Below are 20,888 nucleotides of genomic sequence, written 5' to 3' on the forward strand. Positions count from 1 at the left end.
CTATTTGAAGAAAAAAGATTATCTAATCAAATTCTGGCAGTGGGAACTCACAAGAGAGGAGAAAGAACTAATGTCACTCTGAGCTAGGACTGGCTTTCTGTAGAGCAGTATTTAGAAACCCACCAGGGATATGAACTCTCCTTAGGTTTATGTATGTTAGTCATTGACAGCATATAAGCATTCTGCAATATTGCACTTACTAGATTTTATCTGTTTCAGCTGGCTTTTATTTGGGACTCTATTTCTAGAGCAAAGTCTGCTATAGATTGGAATGAGCAGAGAGTCAAGCAGATATGGAGAAAGTTGTTGATGGCACATCTCACCAATTTATTTTCTTCAAAACCAAGTGGACTGGGAAGAGAGTAGAAAAAAGACCCTTTTTGTGGAGAAGGAGTGTTATTAAAATGGTCATCTTCCTTCTTTAACTGAGTCATAACATCAGAAAGGAAAATAGAGCCATTGTTCAGGTTCAGGTTTCCTTACCATGCATTTAATCTGTTATTTTGGATTAGGAGATATGATTTGTACACCTCTGGCCAGCATTTGCCTTTTTTACGATACCGCGTTGTTGACTCAAGATCAGATTGTGATCCATTGCAGTTCCCAGATCATCTTTTGCCATGTTGCTGTCTCTCTAAGCATTTATTCTCTCATAACATATGGCTGCTTGTACTTGTCTAAGTATAGAAACTTTACATTTATCCTTACTGAATTGCTATCAAGTTCCAAACTGTTTGCTGCCCCCCAGCTACATATCCTATGCAAATTTAATAACCTTACACTATAATAATTCATCAAGGCATCAGAGAATATATTAAAACCTGTCAACCTCAGGACATATTTGAAACATCCCTCCGCTTTGATTGTGAAATGCTGATAAATAGTGTATACACAGCTTTCCAACTAATTACATATCCACCTAATGAAATTATCATCTAATCTTGTATTTCTTAGTTCGCCTATGGGAATTTCATATGAAACAATGTGAGGAGCTTTACTGGATTCAATGTAGATGACATCATCTACTTCCCTCCTACCCACAAGTCCTGTTACTTTGGCATAACAAAGTTAGTTGATGTGATAAACTCTTGCTAAGTCCATGCTTTCTTTTTTGTCCTCTAGGTAATTACCAGTAGATTGAGTATCTGCTGCAGTTTTCCCTCAGGAATTCAAGTTAAACCTACCGGTCTGTAAGTCTCAGGTTCCCTTTTTTCCTCTTTTTAGATATAGACTTCATGTTTTTGCCTTTTGCAAAATCCGCCCTACCCATATTCTTAGAAGTCACCATTAATGTTCTGGATTTTCTTAAGCCATTCCCACAGAACAGACTCATCAGGCCCAGCTGATTTGAAAATATGTCTCTATCCTGTCCTTTCCTCACTACATCTGGTATTTTTAATTCTGTTTCACTCGTTTTAGCTCTGCTAACCATCTGAGCAGGTTTGACCTTTTAAATTAAGATTGAAACAAAACAAGTAATCACTTTTGCCTTCTTGGAGCTGTTTAATGATACTTTTTCCTCTCCCACATGAAGCCAACCAACAGCTTCCTTGATCTTTCATGTTACTGTTTCTATTAATTCTTTATGGAAGGCTTTCTGAATATTCTTTGGTAGACTGTATATTAAAAGTATTTTATTTCATGCCTTGCACTTTCTGACTTTGTCCCTGTGTGTTTTCTGTTTTTCTATCTGTTCCTAGTGATACAACCTGCTTAAATTTTTTATGCACTTCTTTCTTTCTTTTCAGGTCATAAAAAAGGTCATTGTTCAAGCAAGTTGGTCTTTCCTTACCCTTCCTGGTCCTCCTTGACTTTAAGATAATTTACTATTGTGCCCTTAATATGATTTCTTTACTAAATTGTCAGCTCCCTTTTTCTGCTTAGAACTGATTTCTTATTAGTTACCCAAGTTTGCTTATTTCTACTGTTCTCCTCTTGCTTCACTTGCAGAAGTATGTTTTGTTTGATTGATTTTTTGTTTGCTTGTGTCTAGGGGACTTATTCTAAAAAATTCCATCTCTAAAAGAATCAAACTTTTTTATTTCTGGAGTTGACCACTGGCCATCCATATGAAAGATATAAACACTGTTTTTTACTGAAACATAATGAAGGAGAACATGTTTGAATTACACAGAAAACATTTGCAAATGTTATTAGGGCAATTTATTTCTGCCATGTGTCATCTCTTCAGCAGGAATACTCTGCATGGGTTAAATGTTTTTTAATGCAGTTTTGAATAGTTATATGTCGCACTCTGAAAATAAAGATTGAACTGTTCCTTCTCTGTTGACTGAAATCACGTAAGAGATCTTTTGCTAATAATTAATGTCACATCCCACTGGGACAAACACTATTTGCATGGCTTGTAATAAAAACAATTCAGAAACACTAATGTGTTTCCCTGAACAGTGAAAGCTTGTGATGCATATTATGAAAACACCACTGGTGAGAACCACAGCAGCATATAAAAGCTATTATTGTATTGTACATTTATTGCTAAGTTTCTTTCCTCTTTGATTTATTTAACTCACCAATTACCAGTTGTTTTCACTCCTCTGATAGGAGGATATGGTGAGTTACTAGCTCAGAGCAATGCTACTGTTTGGCAGTCACATTTTTTCCCATCTCCAAATCTGAAACACTTTCCTGAATAACTCTAGGTAATTACTTCATGCCCAGAAAAAGCTTCCCGTCAGTGTAAAGAATTTTAAAATATGATAACTGTAAATAGTTGAAAACACAAAATTTGGTAGGTTCTAATCAATATATATTCCCATAAAAATTCTGCAATGTCCAGGAACTCATGCAAAATATCATGGTCATGTGGCTGGACTGTTTCTTTGTACATCCAACGCTTGTACATTCAAAGCTTTCACCCGCTCACACTGTACACATGTAGTCCCCGCGCTGCTCCTTTCATACCCGCCCACCGCAATTTCTAGCCACAGTTCATGCTACAAGCATCTTCATTTATACACAGATTTGGCAGGCAGTTTCCCATGATTCTGAGTACACACAGCCATGGCACATAAAGTTTAATCTACACTTTTTCTCCTTTCTGCCAGGCCCACCCATCAAAGGATTTAATAAATTATAAGTTTTCCTATAGATATACATTTTCAGACTCTGCTAGGGATCTCTGGAGAAACCTGCACTTCACTAGCTGTTATTCTCCATCTCCACCTGCTCACTAGGGACCACACAAGCAACCAGAGGTGCGGTACTGCCTCACGCAAAGTGACTCACGGCTCTCAGCAGAGGAGGCGAGTTCATGTCCCTGTTGTCTCCTTCCAGGCTTTTCCCACAAAAGGCAGGAGCAGTTTCTCACTCTTCAAGTCAAGAGATGGAGTGAAGATACTGGTGCCCTCGTTTTCCTATTTACTCCTTCTCCATCTCCAGTGTGGATCCTGTGGATCTTAAGTTTTGATCTTCTGGAATTTATGAAGATTACAGTTTTCTGATTTAGGTCAAATATCACCGAAAGACTATGCCAACAACTGGCCTATTCAACTCATTATTTTTATTTTTTTTTTTCAGAATGACTCTGCTCAATAAGATTTTGACATAAGAATCCTTACCATAAAGATTAAGAAATTTCAAAAAGCACATTTAAGAGACATACAAGAAGTTCCCTAAACAAAGTAAGGACATAAAATTTACATTCATTTTAGTTTGAAGGGAAAAGTAAGTAGAAAACAAAGTCTTGTCAAGCTTTCTTTACATATGATAAAGTTTTAGAACATGCCCCATGACTATTTTTAATTTGCAGATTATATTTAATATTAAGCACTGGCTTTAGATTGGTGGCCTAAAAGTCAGTCTTTTTTAATATAACCATTTCAGGTGTACATAAGAGACTTACCATTGTCATTACTTGGTATTACATATGTGAGGATTTTCATGGGCATAAAAGAGAAAATGACAGAGATAAGTTCAAAACATACTACGACTATTTGATATTTTGTAATGGAAACAATGCCCAGCTTAACCAGCCTATTTTACTGCTCAGTCTGAATAAGGTGAGCCACCAGTACCTTTAAACCTTACTCTTTATCTCTTCACTTATGTCTTTTAAGTGTCAGCGGAATAGATTTTCTATCACAGTAGTGATTGTCACCCAATTTAACACTGAGAGCTTTTGGAAAAAGAAAATATAATTGAGTGGTATGAATGATTTAATTTTTGAGAAATATAGGGATAAAATGGAGTTAACGGAGATTTAGTTATCCACCCATGATTTTCTGCCCTTAGTCAAGGCCTCCATTCACAGTTATATTATATTATCATTATCAGAATTTTCCCTTTTCTTCTCCCTCATGATGATTGTATAAGCACACACTGCATTCTGGTTTTCTATTATTTCCCACTGAATTAGAATTTGTCCTTGTTCTCCAAATCTATGTCCTTGCTTTTCATTAAGAATATTACTTGTTCACTGTGTGAGGGCTGTCGTTTATATAATTTGGTCATTATATTTTCATTTTATTTTATCTTCATATTTAGCCCTTGACTTTGCAACGTTGTCCTTACTCCCTCTGTTACAGGTTAGTGACCTTAATATCTTTGTTAAGGTTGAGATGCAACTTCTATTCCAGACTCACTTTCACAAGATTATAACTTTTCCCAGATATTCTTTTTCAGGCTGAGGGTTTTGTTACGCTTATGCTTTGTTAGAAGTGGATTTTTGTTTGAAGCTTCATAAGCATCATCTATTTGTTTTGAGTTATCCAACATGAAAAGATAGCAGTTTTGCAGCAATCAAGACAGTTTTCAGATGCTTTTTTTGGACTCTGATAATTGAAAATCAGCTTTGTTTCAGCACTTCAAAATCAGCTTTGATTGTGGAATGGTGGCTTTGCTATCTCTTTGAAATGGTTTTGAAATAAAGTTCTGCATGTGACATCATTATTAAATAACTTATTGAAGTAGTAGTGATGAGGAAAGTTGATCTCAGAATAACTCTGTTCTACTTAGTGTTATTTTCAAAAAGCTGTTTATTTTCTGTAAGACAATTACATTTAGTTATATTTAAATCATTTTAATGCCATTTTCCTCCCACTCTTCAAGGAGCGTAGCCCAACCAGATACATTACGGAGTGCCCAGTCAATCTGGGTTCTATATAGTATATGGAAAAAATGCAACATGTGCAATGAAAAATAAACATTGTACCAGTGAAAAGATAAGCAGTCGTTTTGCTTCATTCCATAGTGTCTGAAAGAGCTTTTGCTTAAAGGTCCAGTAAGAAATCCTATATAATTATAAGCCCAAGAGAGGCACTTGGAAGCTGTAGTCAACTTCTTGTTTGTGTTCACAGAAAAAAAAATGTTCTTCAGGGAAGTGTTAATGCACACTACCCCTAGCTTTTCAATGGCCCCTCCCTATGGCATGCTTGTATTCTGCAGTTGGTGCCATTCCTTCTGTCATCTCAAAGAGTTTCACAATCTCAGTAATTAAGCAATTTATGCCCTCCACATGGAAAGTGCTGTTGTAGCCTTGAAAGAATGAACCAAGAGCCTGGCTGACCAACAGAGATTTTACATACTTCAGAGAGTCAAGATAAAGCTCAGAAAGAAAATTTTTGGGCATTTCTTTGATCAGCTAATGGAGAAATATAAAAACTTGCAAACATTTTTAATTGGGGTGGTCCTTTTAGTTAAAAAAATGTCATTACTTGTAAGTTCCAAACTGACACAAACTGCTGCTTTGCGTATTTGTACTTACACAGAATAGACTTAAACCCCAAATCTCTATTGCACTTTTTTACCCTGACATCCAATAATGTGAAGACTAAAAGTGCCACAAAAGCTGTAGAAAGCAATGCTTTTTTGGGGAGCTGCTCTCTTTATATGCCTTGTGATTTACTTTTGAGTTGGGCTACGGGCCAGAATTATACTAGACACATAATGAGGACATTTTTTCTTTACCGTTCAAAACTTTGAAATTCTTCCCTGGCTGAGCTACAAATGCCACTCAATAGATTCATTCTAATCTAAGATCTTATTGTTCTGGTCCTATCTTTTTACTCCGTCATTTCTCATTGATTAAGCAGCTCTTGCATTTTACAATAATGCAATAATACAATCCAAAGTGCCTCAGGAGGCCTTCATATGAAACTTCATATGAAAGGCAATAAATAAGCTTACTTTGATTCATATTTATTTTCCTTTTCATTTACAAGTGATTTCCTGCATTCAGCCTGTGTTTCTCTTTCCTGTTCAAATACAGAAAGTTTGTAGAAGATTGCTCAAATAAGCTTCTCACACAATTAGAATCCTGCCCTCGGTGGCTGCCATTCTCAAGCAGCACATCCTCTGCTGATTGCATTATTGTTCCCTCTCCAGTGACTCAGTGATAGATCTGTTTATTCACACCAAATCTTCCATTAACCCCTAGTTCTGCTAATTTACAAATTTATTTGTATTCGTCTTACCGATTATAAAACTGCAGTCAGTATATAAACTGTATAAGCAGGAAAGCTCAGGCACCTCTTGTGGTCTGGGACAGACTGTTATAACCAGGATTTTTTAATCCATTAGCTGAAGGAAATACAGGTTGGTTTAAAATGGCTACACTTTTCCATTATGTGCAAAGTGTCTCTCTCTGTCACAAAAGGGAGAATAATCTTACCCTGTATGTAAGTGGAATATGAAGTCAGAAGACAGACCTTAGTTTCCCATACATGCAGAATTAACTGGCGATTCCTATAAACAGTTTATTTCTCCTTCTCTCCTATCGTTGTACTCCACGCCTTTCCTGATGTGCCACATGATAAAACATTGTCCCCTGACTGTCAGACATATTTCTAGGCACTTTGTTGAAAAAGAGAGGAGTAGTAAGAAAAAAGTAATTCCATGTCCTCTCCAGTCATAAACTTTGATTATATTTAAGACTTGACAGAATTATGAGTTCATCTAATATAATCTCCTGAGCATCATAAACCATTAAATATCACCCAGATACTGCTACATGGAGCCCAATTATTTTAATTAGACAAGAACACTTCAGTCGTCAAGAGACTAAACTGTAGTGTGCCACAGGCACAGACCAAAATAGACAAAGATGTCATCAAAGCCTGAGGCTCTTGCAATAACAAGGAATTTCTAGGTGAAAAATGCCCCTAAAATTCCTGGAGATGGTATATAGCTCATCCATCAACTTTGGCACAGAATGTCAAGTCCCTGCCAATGAGACCTGAGGGAAAATTATGACTTCTCCTTCAAATTTGGTGATCAGTTTAATCCTGACCTGAGCATCAGAGTATGATTTACTCAATGAGTACCTAAGAAAAGGAATCACAGTCAACCAGAGAAGGTACTTCTTTTGGAGCTGTTTTTCCAAGTCTATGAGCTAAAATCAATTTACATTAAGCTGTGGATATTTTAAGTTGTGCACATTTCTGCATTTCATCTACTGTAAAATGTTGTTCCTCACTTTCCACAGGTGAAGAAATTTGAAGCCCAGATGGCTTCAGGCTGGAATCTGAATATTGAACACCTGACAAAGTGTTTGGTATCTCTAATATGAAAATCCCTAGCACCCTTCCAGAGGACTCTTTGATCTAGCAGTTTACAAGGACTAAGATTTAGTTGATGAATCCTAAAATCAACTACCAATGTGATTTTAAAACTGACTCCTATTTTATCTCAGCCCTCAATTTAAAATGGGTCTCACATGCTTGCAATTTTAGCTCATTCCTATTTCAGACAAACTGGTAAAATTTGGACCATTTATCTTCTGGAAAACATTGGTTTAAAAATCCCAGTCTGAGCTGGTTTACATTCATAGAGGCTAGTTTTACCCTTTCTAGTTCCTAGGTCCATGTCTCCAGTTTTGACTTATCTTTACAAATAAGAACTTGATTTTATCCTAGTTTTCTCTAACACAATTTCCCTGACTCAAATACAGTGTTATTCTGTTATCTGTGTTCTTACACTAGATTACAGAGACCAGCAGCCTCCATCCCTTTATCAGGTAACTACCTCTTTTCTCTATCTCCTTGCTCCTTCTTTCTCAGACCACATATGACAGATTTTAAATGGTGAACTACTAGGTAAGCTGCAGAATAATAAATCAAACCAAAACACTGAAGACACTGCACATTCGATATAAAATCTGCAATGTGCAGGCACAACAGCCACTTTCCAGATGCCCGCATGATGCAGAAATCAGAGAAAAGGTATACCCTACATAAATTAAGGGATACAGAATTTGATCACATAATATGGGACATTCCATAATATTCTGGACATCTATCAGACAAGACTAATGAAGTTTCAATTCTAGCTCACTTAGAGCTGAAGAGACTCACATGTTGTTTTCTAACATTATTTGACCAGCTAGTTCTCCATGATTTGGGAGGTAAAGGAAAAAGCAGTTATTCTTCTACCTATTGAACCAAGTGCAAGTAATTGATTTGTTCTCCTTATAAAAAACATTTGTTTTGCTTTTGCTAGTCCTATGAACTAATGTGATCCATGTTATTAATAATGGAAACATTCTCTAGATTGCTTTATCCACTCACTGCTGACAGTTGAATTTCGTATCAGTCACTGGATCAATGAATTGCAGCACTGCAAGACATGGGCAATGGAATTAATGCACCTTGACAGCAAAACATAGCTTGTTAATTGTACAGTGCTATTGTGAGGTAAATGTTTTATTAAAACATCAACATTCTACCACATCTTTAAAAGCCCCATGTTTTTACAGTTTATTTTAAACCACATAAAACATTACTAGAAAAAACCTACAAATCCAAAAAGAATTTTGGTCAGCCTGAGAAAGCCTGTCATATTTTAGCATGAAACAACTTGCTTAGCTACTGAAGCATAATGTGTCAACAAGACGGAATTCCACTTTCTAAAGACTAGAGTGCCCACTCAATAGAAGAAAGCAATACATGATTACTGCTTAGAGCTTGTGGCACAATGCTAGCAACTCAGCATTTAGCAATAATAGAAAACGTCTGTTTCATTTTCATTCCCCTTGAAAAAACTCCCTATACAATATTATGAAACACTCCTGCTGTGAGCTGGTTTCTTAATCTCAGCAATATCTTCAGCTATTACCTTATCCATGGTAATACCTTTCTGCTGAATTTTCTTATAAGCAAAAATTCAATGACATATGGAACAAGGACAGATACCTGAAATGTAATAACAAAGAGTAACCCTTCAATTTTACTACAGGTACTAGATAGTAGCTATCTCTTATTTCCATTTTAGTGTTCTGCAAATGACATAAAGGTCTCAAGGTCTTGTCTTTTCTGAATATTTTCTCTGTTTTTCAAAACCTCAGAGCCTCTTATTTCTACTCCTGCTTCAACTTTCATTCCCATCTTAAAACTGAGAAAAAAATTCAGATCATTGTGCACACAGCCCTCCTTCCCCTATGACCTTTTATTCATCTGATTATAAAATTAAAAAGATTTTTTTCACTGCAAATATCGTCAAAGATTGTCTTGAATTACCACTACTCATCTTGACTACCTTTATATCTTGCAGTATTTTAAAAGGTGCCTATTTTCTTGTTACATACATTCAAGATTTTCCTGGTACTGCTAATGAAGAAGTAAAGTATGTCTGGAACTGAACACTTATACCTATATCTCTGTTTGAAAATAAAGTATTTTAGGTTAGTCAGACTTTCAAACATTTTGATCAGGCAATATATATGGAATAATGTGCCAAAAACTAGACACAAGAGGGATAGAAATTGCACAAAGAAAGTACATGCTGATCATGACAATACATTGCATTAGAGCTGAACTTTGCAACAAAAGACTTAGAACTGCCAGATGTGGAAACTGCTTTTCACTTCTAGACTGGGGTACTCTTGCAAACTATTCTGCACTTTCATAGACATGAAATAGTTCTGAACCAGTATTTGTGAGCTAGTTCAGGTCCCAGAGGGAGTATAAGTGCCCTCACATAGCACTCTAACTGAGATATAAACCCCTAAAATAAACAACCCCACTCCAGAAGTTTAGAAGGACACACCCCACTAACAAAATCATCATTTGAATTATCAAAATTAAGTGAATAGGAACTTGTTGCTTGCAATTTTTACAATTCAGATTCGTCTGCTCAAAACAAAGTATTTTTCCCAATTATTCAGGGTTCATCTACATGCATATTATTGTGCTTAACAAGGACATCACTGCAGATGAAATGTATGCTAGCAAATGCATGTACAGGAGAATATGAACTGCAAAAAAGAGCTTTGCAAACAACAGGAATGTGTATTGCACTTCTCATGCAACTATTTTAGAGTGTACTCTATTCTATTAAGCTTTCTGAAAAGGCAGACAATTATTAATTCTACAAATATGCTGCAATTGCTTTTGACATGTGCTTCCTTAGCCATGGAAGAAGAATGCAAGAAGAAATCAATGGGAAAAAATTGCTGGGAAGAGTGAAATTGCCTTAGGGATTTTGTTCTATGTAATACAATGGCCTAGGAATTATATTTATAAGGAAGACATGGTACTTATATCTATTGATTTTTCAGGGACCTCTTGCAGTCTGTGGTCTTAAAATTTCACCTGTCCTAGAAGCAAACACATCTTTTGTGAAATCTTGATGTTCTTCAATGGCAGTACGCTTACAGAACAGTAAATATGGTGTAAAAGAGGTGAAGTAACCCAAAATTTTGTGCTCCCTTTGCCACACTATAAAACTTCCTTTATATTTGCACACTTAATACACTAAGGCTGAGTACTCACCAACTGGAGTTTCACATTAGGGGATCCAAATGAAGGGCCACAAAAACATCAATTATGACAGCTTGTTCCTAAGACCATTTAAATTGCCACCTAAACCTCAGGATAGTTTGGAGTGGTCTCAGGAACTCCATCAACCTGGCTATAGCTTCAAGAGTCAGGTCTCCTAGCAAGGGATTATCAAACCACAGCGGATCTCTGGAAATACACTCTTCTTCTTGCTTATACAGACTATGCTAGGAATGAGTAAACTCAAGGGCAAAACACCAACAGAGACTCCATCTCCACTATCCCCGATCTTCCATCTCACCCCATTCCAAGGGGTAAGTCAACTGCTATTGCATGCTGCATAATGTTTACATAGTTGTGGAGCAATTGCTGGGATGCAATCACACATCGGTCAGCTATCATCCCACTGAAAGACACTGACAGTGGACATTTTGCAAGACAGATGAGCTGCATGCATAAAAAATACGGCATAGTTTTCGGTAAACAAGTAGTATAGTCCCTTTTGAAGCTTCATGCTAACTTGCTTTTAACTCCAAACTTTAATATGTAGGAAATAATATGCCAGTATAATATAAAACCAGACAAAAATGTTTTATTCATAGAGCCTTTGTATGCCTTGATTACCACCGCTTTTCCTGTACCCAGGCCAGCTGGTACAATATGTACTGTCTTCTATGTTTTGTTGCTGTTTTCTCGTATTAAATATGTCAAAATTTTATATCTGAGCACTAAAAGTTAGTAACATAGGTCTGATGCATAGTAATGAAGGTAGAACAACAGTGTATAATGGTAATATCTTGATAAATCAATTAGTATGTTTATGGCTAATGATGAAAAAAATATGAAAGATCAGACAAGAGTGTGGTCAGTCAGTGGTACCATAATATGGCTTTGGGTGAGGACTATTCATAATCATTAAAAAGATATTTGCATGCTACTTTTCAAGTCAAAATAAATCTCCTTGTTCTATTTCTTTGCCTGAAAGCCTGAATAGATAGCAGGGTCTGACAGCAGAGGGTACGTATGGGGATGCTTAAATTTAAACCTCTCTCCTCACCTTTTTGGTACAGTTCTGTCTAGATATTTAACAGGCTGTTTCTGGGCCCCACATATTGCCGATTCCTAATTTCCTGAGACAAAGCAAAATCCACCATCTTTAACTTTCCCAAAGGCCTTTTAGCAAATTAAGAGCACTTTCTTGGAGACTCACATTTAGCTTTGGCACCAATAGCAATGACTTTGAAAAAAGAGATTCTAGTTCCTCATTTCACATACATATCACAGAAAGAAACTGAGGAAGGGAAAATGTCTGTATCCTAGCCTGGCTCAGTTACCTGTTCATTTTTCAATGCTCTTTCAGATTGGGTTGGAGTCCTTACATGTTTGGGACTGCCTCACACAGTTTTCTCTCTGAATAGTGGAATATTTATTTCACCTCAATACCTGAGCCAGCTTATTCTCTATTTGGTTTCTTCTGCCTCTCCTTTTCTAAAATGGCTTCTGCAAATGCTTTTCATTTACTGTCTTGACTGTCTCTTGAAAAGCTATCCCTCCTCCCTCCCCTCATCCATCTCATCAGTTAATCAAGATCCTCAACTACTTGACAGTTGTTAGCTACCCTTGTACTGCAATTCAGACCTGAACAATCAGTTTGTTCTGTGCAGTAGACAACTATTTCTCTATAAGGGCTTTTGGGTGCATAACAGATCATTGATGTTAGATGTAACTTCTGCTCTTAGAAATATGTTACCAGCTCTGAACTTTATCCAAAGACAGAGGTTCAAATACCCCAAAAGAGACTCTACATGTCTAAAGTATAGCTTAGAGGATGACACAGATATTCATAGGTAATCTCCAGATTCATGTTGCCTTCCTTATTTCTTTGCTTACCAGCTTTAACAAGGAACATGTCTCTAACCTAAGCTGTACAGGTAAGCATTGCAGAGCATCTCCTGCGACCTTTATTTGGATGGACAAAAGGGACATTCATCTTGGGCCTTTCCTTGAGCTTGTAAATCATTCTGTATGCTTGTGAGGGAATCCAGAGCTCTGAAGTGGATGTGCCTGGATTCTATAAAGAAGAGTGCAAGGCCTTCACACTAAAACAGGGCAGGTTTTAGTAGGTAAACTACTAAAACTAGGTTTTTTTTAGGTAAACCATAGTTTAACTTTCTGAATAGAAAACAGTCAAAGTGACTACAGAAACAGGGTATAAATAAATATCTTTCCTAACTGCCTTGGTGTTCTTGCATGCATTCACCAATGGACCTTTACCACAGGAAATCTTCCTCAACAAATCTTCCTTAAGGTTACCATTTGGCAGGGTGCAAAGAAAGATTCAAAGACATGTATTTTCACTCTGTTCCATTATAGATTCTGAGGAAGGGCCTTAATGTTACCAAAATTTGGCTTATAGACCAGCCTCTTGCTTCTCATTTCAGCCTCAGTGAATTGTAGTCCCTAATGTTCAAGACATCACATAAACCAAAACAAAGGCTGAGGTTAAACTCAAGGGTTCGGATCTGGTAACTAGCAAGAGCAGCACAGACTCCGTAGAAGAAAGCAGAGCAGTTCGCTAAACCAGGCAATACATCGATCCTTTATGCTATGTACACTTTATTTACAGGGTGTTTGCAGATTTAGAACGATGATGAATGAAGCTGCAAAACACAGTTTGATTTTCATTAGTTCAAAGCAGAGAGCAGAGTAAAAATTATTTGTGATTTTATCTTTTTTAACCAATCCCTAATAGTTAATCCAGAGGCATTTCTCATTGTTTACTAAGTCTTGTTTCTTATTACTTTCTCACCTTCTACTTTATTTTATAGTCCTATGTCTGCTCAGTGAGTCTGGGGAGTACTCTGTTTTACATGCACCACTGCATGGACAGATAGGAAGTTTTACCAAGGTCGACAGATGCTAACCTACTCATAGAAGACAAGTTACTGCGACTTCCTAGTTCGGCAGACTATGATTCTTCCGTGGTATCAGTTTGGGCAACATCAAAACTGCAATAAAAAGTGCATTTTCCACAATGCAAGAGCATGATAATATTTTATAAATATAGATATTTTCTCTTCTCTCATAGCCTGCATGGAATTCAGTAATAATACCAACCATGGAAAGAGTCACATAGTACAAACATCAGTTAGTCACTCTGACCTAACATTTAATAGGTTCTTTTATATATAGATTTCTCTCTACATATTTCTATTTCCCCCAAAGCTTGATTCTTGTAAGGTACCTGTTTTTTCTACTGCTAAAAAAATCATTGATCCACATGATCTGACCTCTTAGCAAAAACATTTTCCAGTGTCATCTGGTTTTGTTTTCCAGAAATCCACCATTAATTGTGCATTCCCCCTACTTAAATGCAATTTTTATGAGAAAACAAAAATATTTCTGTATTTCTTTTCATCATGTATGACATGTAAAAACAATGTCAGTGCAGTATCACAGACTGGTCATGCTCTTTCCTTTTTCTATGACATATAAAGAAAGTTGGTGTTAATATAATAATGAATGGTTTGCTCAAGATCCTGTTCATTTCTGCTGAGTGCTAGGAGAAAAGTCAAAGCATACTTGGATTGTCATCTGCACAGTTCAATATCTTACTGTAACTACTCAGTAACTTCTTAAACCAAATAAAGCAAAGTCTACACGATGAAACCATCATTCCTAAGCCATGGTGTTCTATTTAAATTGTATATTGAGCCACAGTATTCCACTCTGGTATGAAGGGCAATTCAGAGTCACTTGCAGAAATGGAAAAAAAAACATTTTCCCCCTTATTCTAACATTGCACAATATCAATTTTTTCTCACACCGCTAGTAGGAAAATGTATGTTCTTACCCCACAGCCTATTCCATTGCCTGGTTCACATACAATTTTCCTCATTCCTGGTTCAGGAAGCAAACCCGCTCCACAGCCAGGAGTTGGACACAGAACTCCTCCCATCTGCAGCACACACTCCTCGGCCCCGTAGCGCTGGTAGCGGTTGTACTACAATACAACAGACTGGTGTTAAACTTCAAACAGCATGCAAACCACCCCTCACCTCCCAAACTTTGAGCTTGAATCTATCCCACATAATCAAGTTAGCTGTCCTAATGCCTCACATGCTAAGTCCAGGTTATTTGTCAAATGTCTAGAACTTCACAGTGTTGCTAAATGGGTTATCACTCTGCTCCAGCTCACATCATATGCATCATTTTCTGACTCGCAGCTATGATTTTCACCACCAGAAAATTGTGTGGGATATTAAAATCAAGAAAATAGCAGACTGTTTCTGTAAGTAACCTCAGGAACTCTTAGATTGTGATAAAAAAATTATTGTAAACATCATAAATATAGTCCAACAACAGATACTGATAAATGCTGTATACAGATTGAAAAGAAACCCACAAAAAAACCACAGGAATCCATAGTGAGAAGTACAGTATAATGTTTTAGAGCTAAAGGGTTGTAAAAATTGCCCAGCCAACTTTATTTTCAAAATATACTTCATGAAACTGATTGGCAAAATAATTCTCTGATATACATTTATTTCAATGTTAGGTGTAAGTTTTTTCCAGGGTGTCCCAGGAAATTTTCTTAGTTTTTGCAGTTTTCATCTAGTTCCATCCTGACAGCCTAAAAGGCTATGAAAATGCCTCCCTTTTAATGATGGAGACACTGACACACAGCAATAATAAATAACGTGCTCACTGTATCCTCACTGACAAGATCACCTACTCTAAAATGACTGATGCCATTGCAATAACTTTCCGTGGTCTAACTTACCCTGCTTTCAGCCTGAGATAAGCCGAGCAAGTACAAATCATGCTGCGTACATGTAAATCACGTCCACTCTCCGGTTCTGCATTGGTGCAGTTCCACACTAGTGGCTATATAACCATTGTAAACCAGGCTTCAGATTCACCTATAAATCTGGTCTACTGTAGAGTGAAATAAATGAAAGCATTTGGTCCTAACAGCCCCAAAGAAAACAGGAAAATCCAAAAGGCCAAAGAGGAAAGGAGTAGCATGAATTTTCTCCACGAGCAAAATGACTTTATGGTGTGCTAAAGGAACAAAACAGAGCTTTATGTTACAGCACTCACAACAGTATTTAGTGCTTCGCAAACTTTTATCCCATAACTGCTCATGAAAATCCTGTTCCCTTTTTTTGGGGGGAGGGATAACAAATAAAAAACTCTCTCACCAACCTGCACTTCTCTCTAAAGAAATCCCACACTGAACACTGAATAATAGGACCAAATCCTCATACACAAAGGATACAAAGAAGAATTTTAAATTACAAAGACAGGAGTGCCACTGCATATTTTGTGGGTACATTTAAGAAGATTAATCTGTAAATGTTGCAATAACATGTCTTGTTACACTGGGTTTTTAAAAATAGTATGCGACTTCTTAAAAAACTGTAACATATAGGCAGGACAAGGGGCAATGGGCGCAAACTGGAACACAGGAAGTTCCACCTGAACATGAGGAAAAACTTCTTCACTGTGAGGGTGACTGAGCACTGGGACAGGCTGCCCAGAGAGGTTGTGGTGTCTTCTTCTCTGGAGATATTCAAAACCCACCTGGATGTGATCCTGTGCAACCTGCTCTAGGTGATCCTGCTTTAGCAGGTGATGATCTCCAGATAATCTCCAGACATCCCTTCCAACTCCTATCATTCTGTGATTCTGTGATTCTGTGATTATTATGCTTGAACCTAGAGTAATGGCATAAATATTTAATGTTGGACTCTTATTAATTTTCAAATCCTTGTGATTCTTGCACTAAATACATGCTGAGTGCTCTGAGTTGTTTTGCTGGCCTTGAACAGAAATATGGGTAACCACAGCTGCAAAGCTCCCTGCTGACCTAATTTTTCTTCAGGGCAGAGACTGGACCTGAAGGTGAGGATGGTGATTGTCTTACCCCGTTAAAAGGGAACATTTTGCTGGATGTGGGATTGTTAGCAGCTTCTCATTATGGAGGCAAATGCCAGTGATACTGTAGCTGAGAGTGTCAGCATTTCCATCATAAATTTGCAGCTGAAAAAATGGATATGCTGTCCAGTCATTAACTTAACATAAAAGGGCATGGACAGATTCCTCCCGTCTGCTCTTATTTTTTTGTTGATACACAAAAACGGAAGATAGGTAAGATGGGAATCAATCTGTCTTGTTAGAGAAAGTTACAGAAAGGAAATGTCCAGTCTACCTATTGGCAAGGTGGACATAGCCTTCATATTCTGTCCAACAAATACGACATTTTATACTGGTTCAGCATAGGATTCATGCCAAACCAGTACAGCACTCTCATCAGTGATTTTCACACTATAAAAGCAAAAAAAAAAAAGATCAATCTGAAGACAGGAAAGTTCCTACTAAATGCATTTGCACATGTTGACATCTAGTTACCAGCCTGTTTTCTACCTTCAAAATCCAGATACATTTATAAGATGTCATTTTCCAATTTCTTTTTCCTTGTGCCTGTACAGTAGCTCACTTAAACCCCAGCAACCAACTAAAACATGTAGTAGTAGAACATATACATGTTTGCTGCCATAACACAGTCATACATAACATATGCGGATTTATATTCTTCATTCAGTGGCCTGAAACAAAACGACTCACTTTACATTAAGGGTGCATTTATAAAAGGCTTGTAAAGGAACAAAACACTTATTCATGAATTATTAATTAACTATTTGTATATAGTGCCAGATTATATCTATTAGAGGCATTTTCTCCTATATATCACAGCCATACCTATCACACAGGACTGATGCAATCAACATGCTTCAAGCAAGTCAATTTTCAAAAGCCCTTAAATGTCTTTGGACCCCATGATGTATTTTTGATCACATGGCTGGATGAGATATTTAAGGATATTCCAGCAGCCAACCACCACTGGTTTACTTTGTCTCTTATTCTTAACTGGAGATTTAAAGTAGGATTCACCTCATTTAGTTCGGATTTCCACAGTGATACCTATAGTTGCACTGGTTGCTTAGACTCCTTTTATAATTAACAGTAGAGACAGGATGCAATTCATCCTTTCTCTTTTAGATTTGTACATCAGCATGAGAAGAACTGAGCCCTGGAGTGCCCTGTTCTCTTAACAATAAAGAGACACCAAACAATTTGCTAGATATTGAAACCTGAAATTTGGTGTCTCCCACAATAGCTCCTTCAGCTCCAATAATTCTGATCCTAAGTCACCTGGCCTAAGCTATTTTTGAAACCAAAGTTTAAGTACCTAAATATCTTAGATTGTGAACAACCTCACACAGTTTTAGTTCTTCAAAAATTAAACATCTAACCAAAACAAGTCATATAGGCTTCAAATATACTGAATGAGAAGAAGCAAGATCCCAAGAAGGGAATTTATCCTGACTTGCGTGAGATGTCTAAGATAGGTACAATGAATCACCCTGTGGAAGTGCTATAGTTGAAGCTGAGAAAACTAACTTAAGCTAGATATCTAACACATAAAGAGCTGTCATTAAAAGGTGAATCTAACTCTTCTATACATTCAAAATGTTTCACAATATCTATTACTCAATTATTATCAATGTGCCTCCTATTTAGAGATGCACTCATCACGTGTAAAATGATTCCGCATGCTACAAGGAGGAAAAATATCTCCTATTATTTTTAGGAAAAACCTCTTACAAAGTTTAATATATGGGGAACTTGGCTGAACTGGCATTCATGGCACCTGATTTCAATTCCTGGCAGCAGCACAGCCTTCCTGTGGTTTTCACGTAAGTCACTTAATCTGTGCTTCTCATCAGTTCCCCATTTGTAAAGAGGGAGAATGATACTTGCTGATTTCACTGTAGTGTTAAGAGGCAAAAGCCATTAATAGTCATGAGGAGATCAAATACTATGGTAATGAGGGGCATAAAATTACAAAGAAATCACCAGCCATCTACTGCTGCTAGAAAACGGCTTTTGAGCAAAGCATGTCAGGCATTTATATGCTACTGTAATAAGGTCCTCAGAAATACAGGTAGGTAAATAGTTGCCAGATTCACCATAGAACCATATATTTCAATGTTGGTTTGAAAAAAAAATACTTTAAAAATATGATTTACTCCAAATCACTAGTGCTAAGACAGCTAAAGGTATATGAACAAGGTAGATGTAAAACATTCTCATTTTTCTCTGAAAACTGCATCCTGTTGTGATGTTGTGAACTTTCTGCTGAGTTTGTGAACTTTCTCCGTCAACCCAAATATCTACTTTTCATTGAATAAAATTTTGAGTGGAAAAAATTCCCAGTTCTACTTATGGTATTTCAACGATATAATGAAGTTCTTTCGCACAATCTTTGCTTGTAAAGACTTGTCGGGGCCTTTAGAAATTATTTTTTATGAATGATTATAAATTATAGTGTGACATAGACACGGAGGCTGGATAATTGTAACCATTTATTCCCTGCTCCCCACTTTCTAGATTAGGATGATTTCCCTTGAGTCTTAGAATGGTACTGGGTTTTCAGCCAGTGGAAATTCAATCATTTGATGTTGTAAATCAAGGGTAACAGAAATGAAATCATTGGGCTGACACGGGAATAAACCAGGTTTAACTATGGATTGCAGTCTTTCAGTTACACTGAGATTCAGATAGTAAGACAAAACTGAAATGCACCTAGATGCACAAAACATTTGCAAACTATACTTTGTGAACACAGTGATTCCTTGCCATCTTATTTAATTTGAAAGTTATGCTTGCAAATATCATAGGATCATAGAATGGTTTGGGTTGGAAGGGACCTTAAAGTATCATCTATTCCAACCCCCCTTGCCACAGCACATATGACTTGTGATATTTTAATTTTACTTTTATACTTTGGACACACTTTTCTTTATTTTCCTTTTTTTCCTTACACCTAAAAGCATCTACTCAGTAGTAGCCTCACAGAGAACTTTGGACAAAAGTTTAACAGTAGATGGAAAGCCAAAATTTCTAATCTCTGAAAGGTAATACAATTACTTGTTTCTTTTAACTGCATGTAATGGTCTCAGAGGAAAGAAAATCTACTTTCTGGAGTCAGATTGTTTTTACTGCTCCTATAAATCAAATAACCATCTGTGTGTTTCAAAATTAGATTGTGGAGGCTATTAGTCCATAATGTAGACTAAGCACTTTATTTATATGTATTATACACTTACAAAAAACCACAAGAATTAGTTCCATAATGTAATTAGGCAGCTTAAAGTACAACCCCCTTAGTACTCATTGGACTTGTAAAAATGCTTACAAAAGTGTCATCTAAAATATAGATTAAATAGAGATGGACTGACATGGGTGTCCATGGAGCACCCTTACTTTATTTTTCCTGAGTTAGTGGGCTCCTCTGATGGCCAATGGTAGGATAGGAAGAGCAAGTTCAGAGCATCACCTCCTTCTTGTTCCCACAGGAGCACCACAAAGGAGACCAGAAAAAGAGCCACCTTCTAGAGGGCTGGAATTTTTCTGACTTTGAGAGTCATGGAAAATTGGGTAAGGTAGTCTCAAGAAAATATTTAGATAAGAAACCCCTGACTAGAGCAATGCAACACAATTCATGGATGAAATTAAACTGGAGTAGAGAGGGGGAAAGAAAGGAAAAACTGCAGTTTGCAGAATGATATAAAAGAAAGCACAAAGTGAGGAGTATTAAAATAGAAAATAAAGAATACTTGAAGAGAGGACACTGGAGCAGGTTGTATTGGAAATCAAACTGAATATATGAGAGGCAATATGATGCAATGAAGAAAGTGGACTAAGAACAGTGTATGGCTTGGCACTGTATTTCCAAACTATTGGAAGTCTGTCATCTTCCAGCGGGTATTTGTGGGATCAGTCTGAATAGACCGAATGCTGGAGATAAACATTCAGTTCCTTTTGAACCTTGTGGGGCTTGAATCCACATTCCTTTCTCCCCTACAAGTAACAACCACCAAGGCTGTAACCGATGCAAGGAAATCTTTTCAGTTGATGCTGTTGCAAATTGTGCAACTGAGATTCACTGACATAGATACTGGCTCCCAGGAATTCCACTTCTCAAGTCACAAGAGTGAATACATGCATATTCCATGAAAGTAGACTGAAGTCATCCAAGGGATGGAAGAAGTCCCATCTTTTACATCCACCTGAGACCCTGAGCACTGG

At 37.0% G+C, this 20,888-nt stretch overlaps 1 protein-coding gene across 1 annotated transcript in view; it reads right to left on the reverse strand.

Moving 5' to 3' along the window:
• The window catches only part of PRKN (parkin RBR E3 ubiquitin protein ligase), a 128,096-nt gene that overhangs the window by 99,636 nt on the left and 7,572 nt on the right, over positions 1–20,888 (reverse strand). Inside the window, exon 2 of the mRNA XM_054822699.1 lies at positions 14,584–14,733. Within this exon, the coding sequence (XP_054678674.1) occupies positions 14,584–14,688 (105 nt within the window). The 5' untranslated portion in view covers positions 14,689–14,733. The remainder of the gene's footprint in view (positions 1–14,583; positions 14,734–20,888) is intronic.

Source organism: Grus americana, chromosome 3, assembly GCF_028858705.1.
Source record: "Grus americana isolate bGruAme1 chromosome 3, bGruAme1.mat, whole genome shotgun sequence".
Classification (NCBI taxonomy): Eukaryota; Metazoa; Chordata; class Aves; order Gruiformes; family Gruidae; genus Grus; species Grus americana.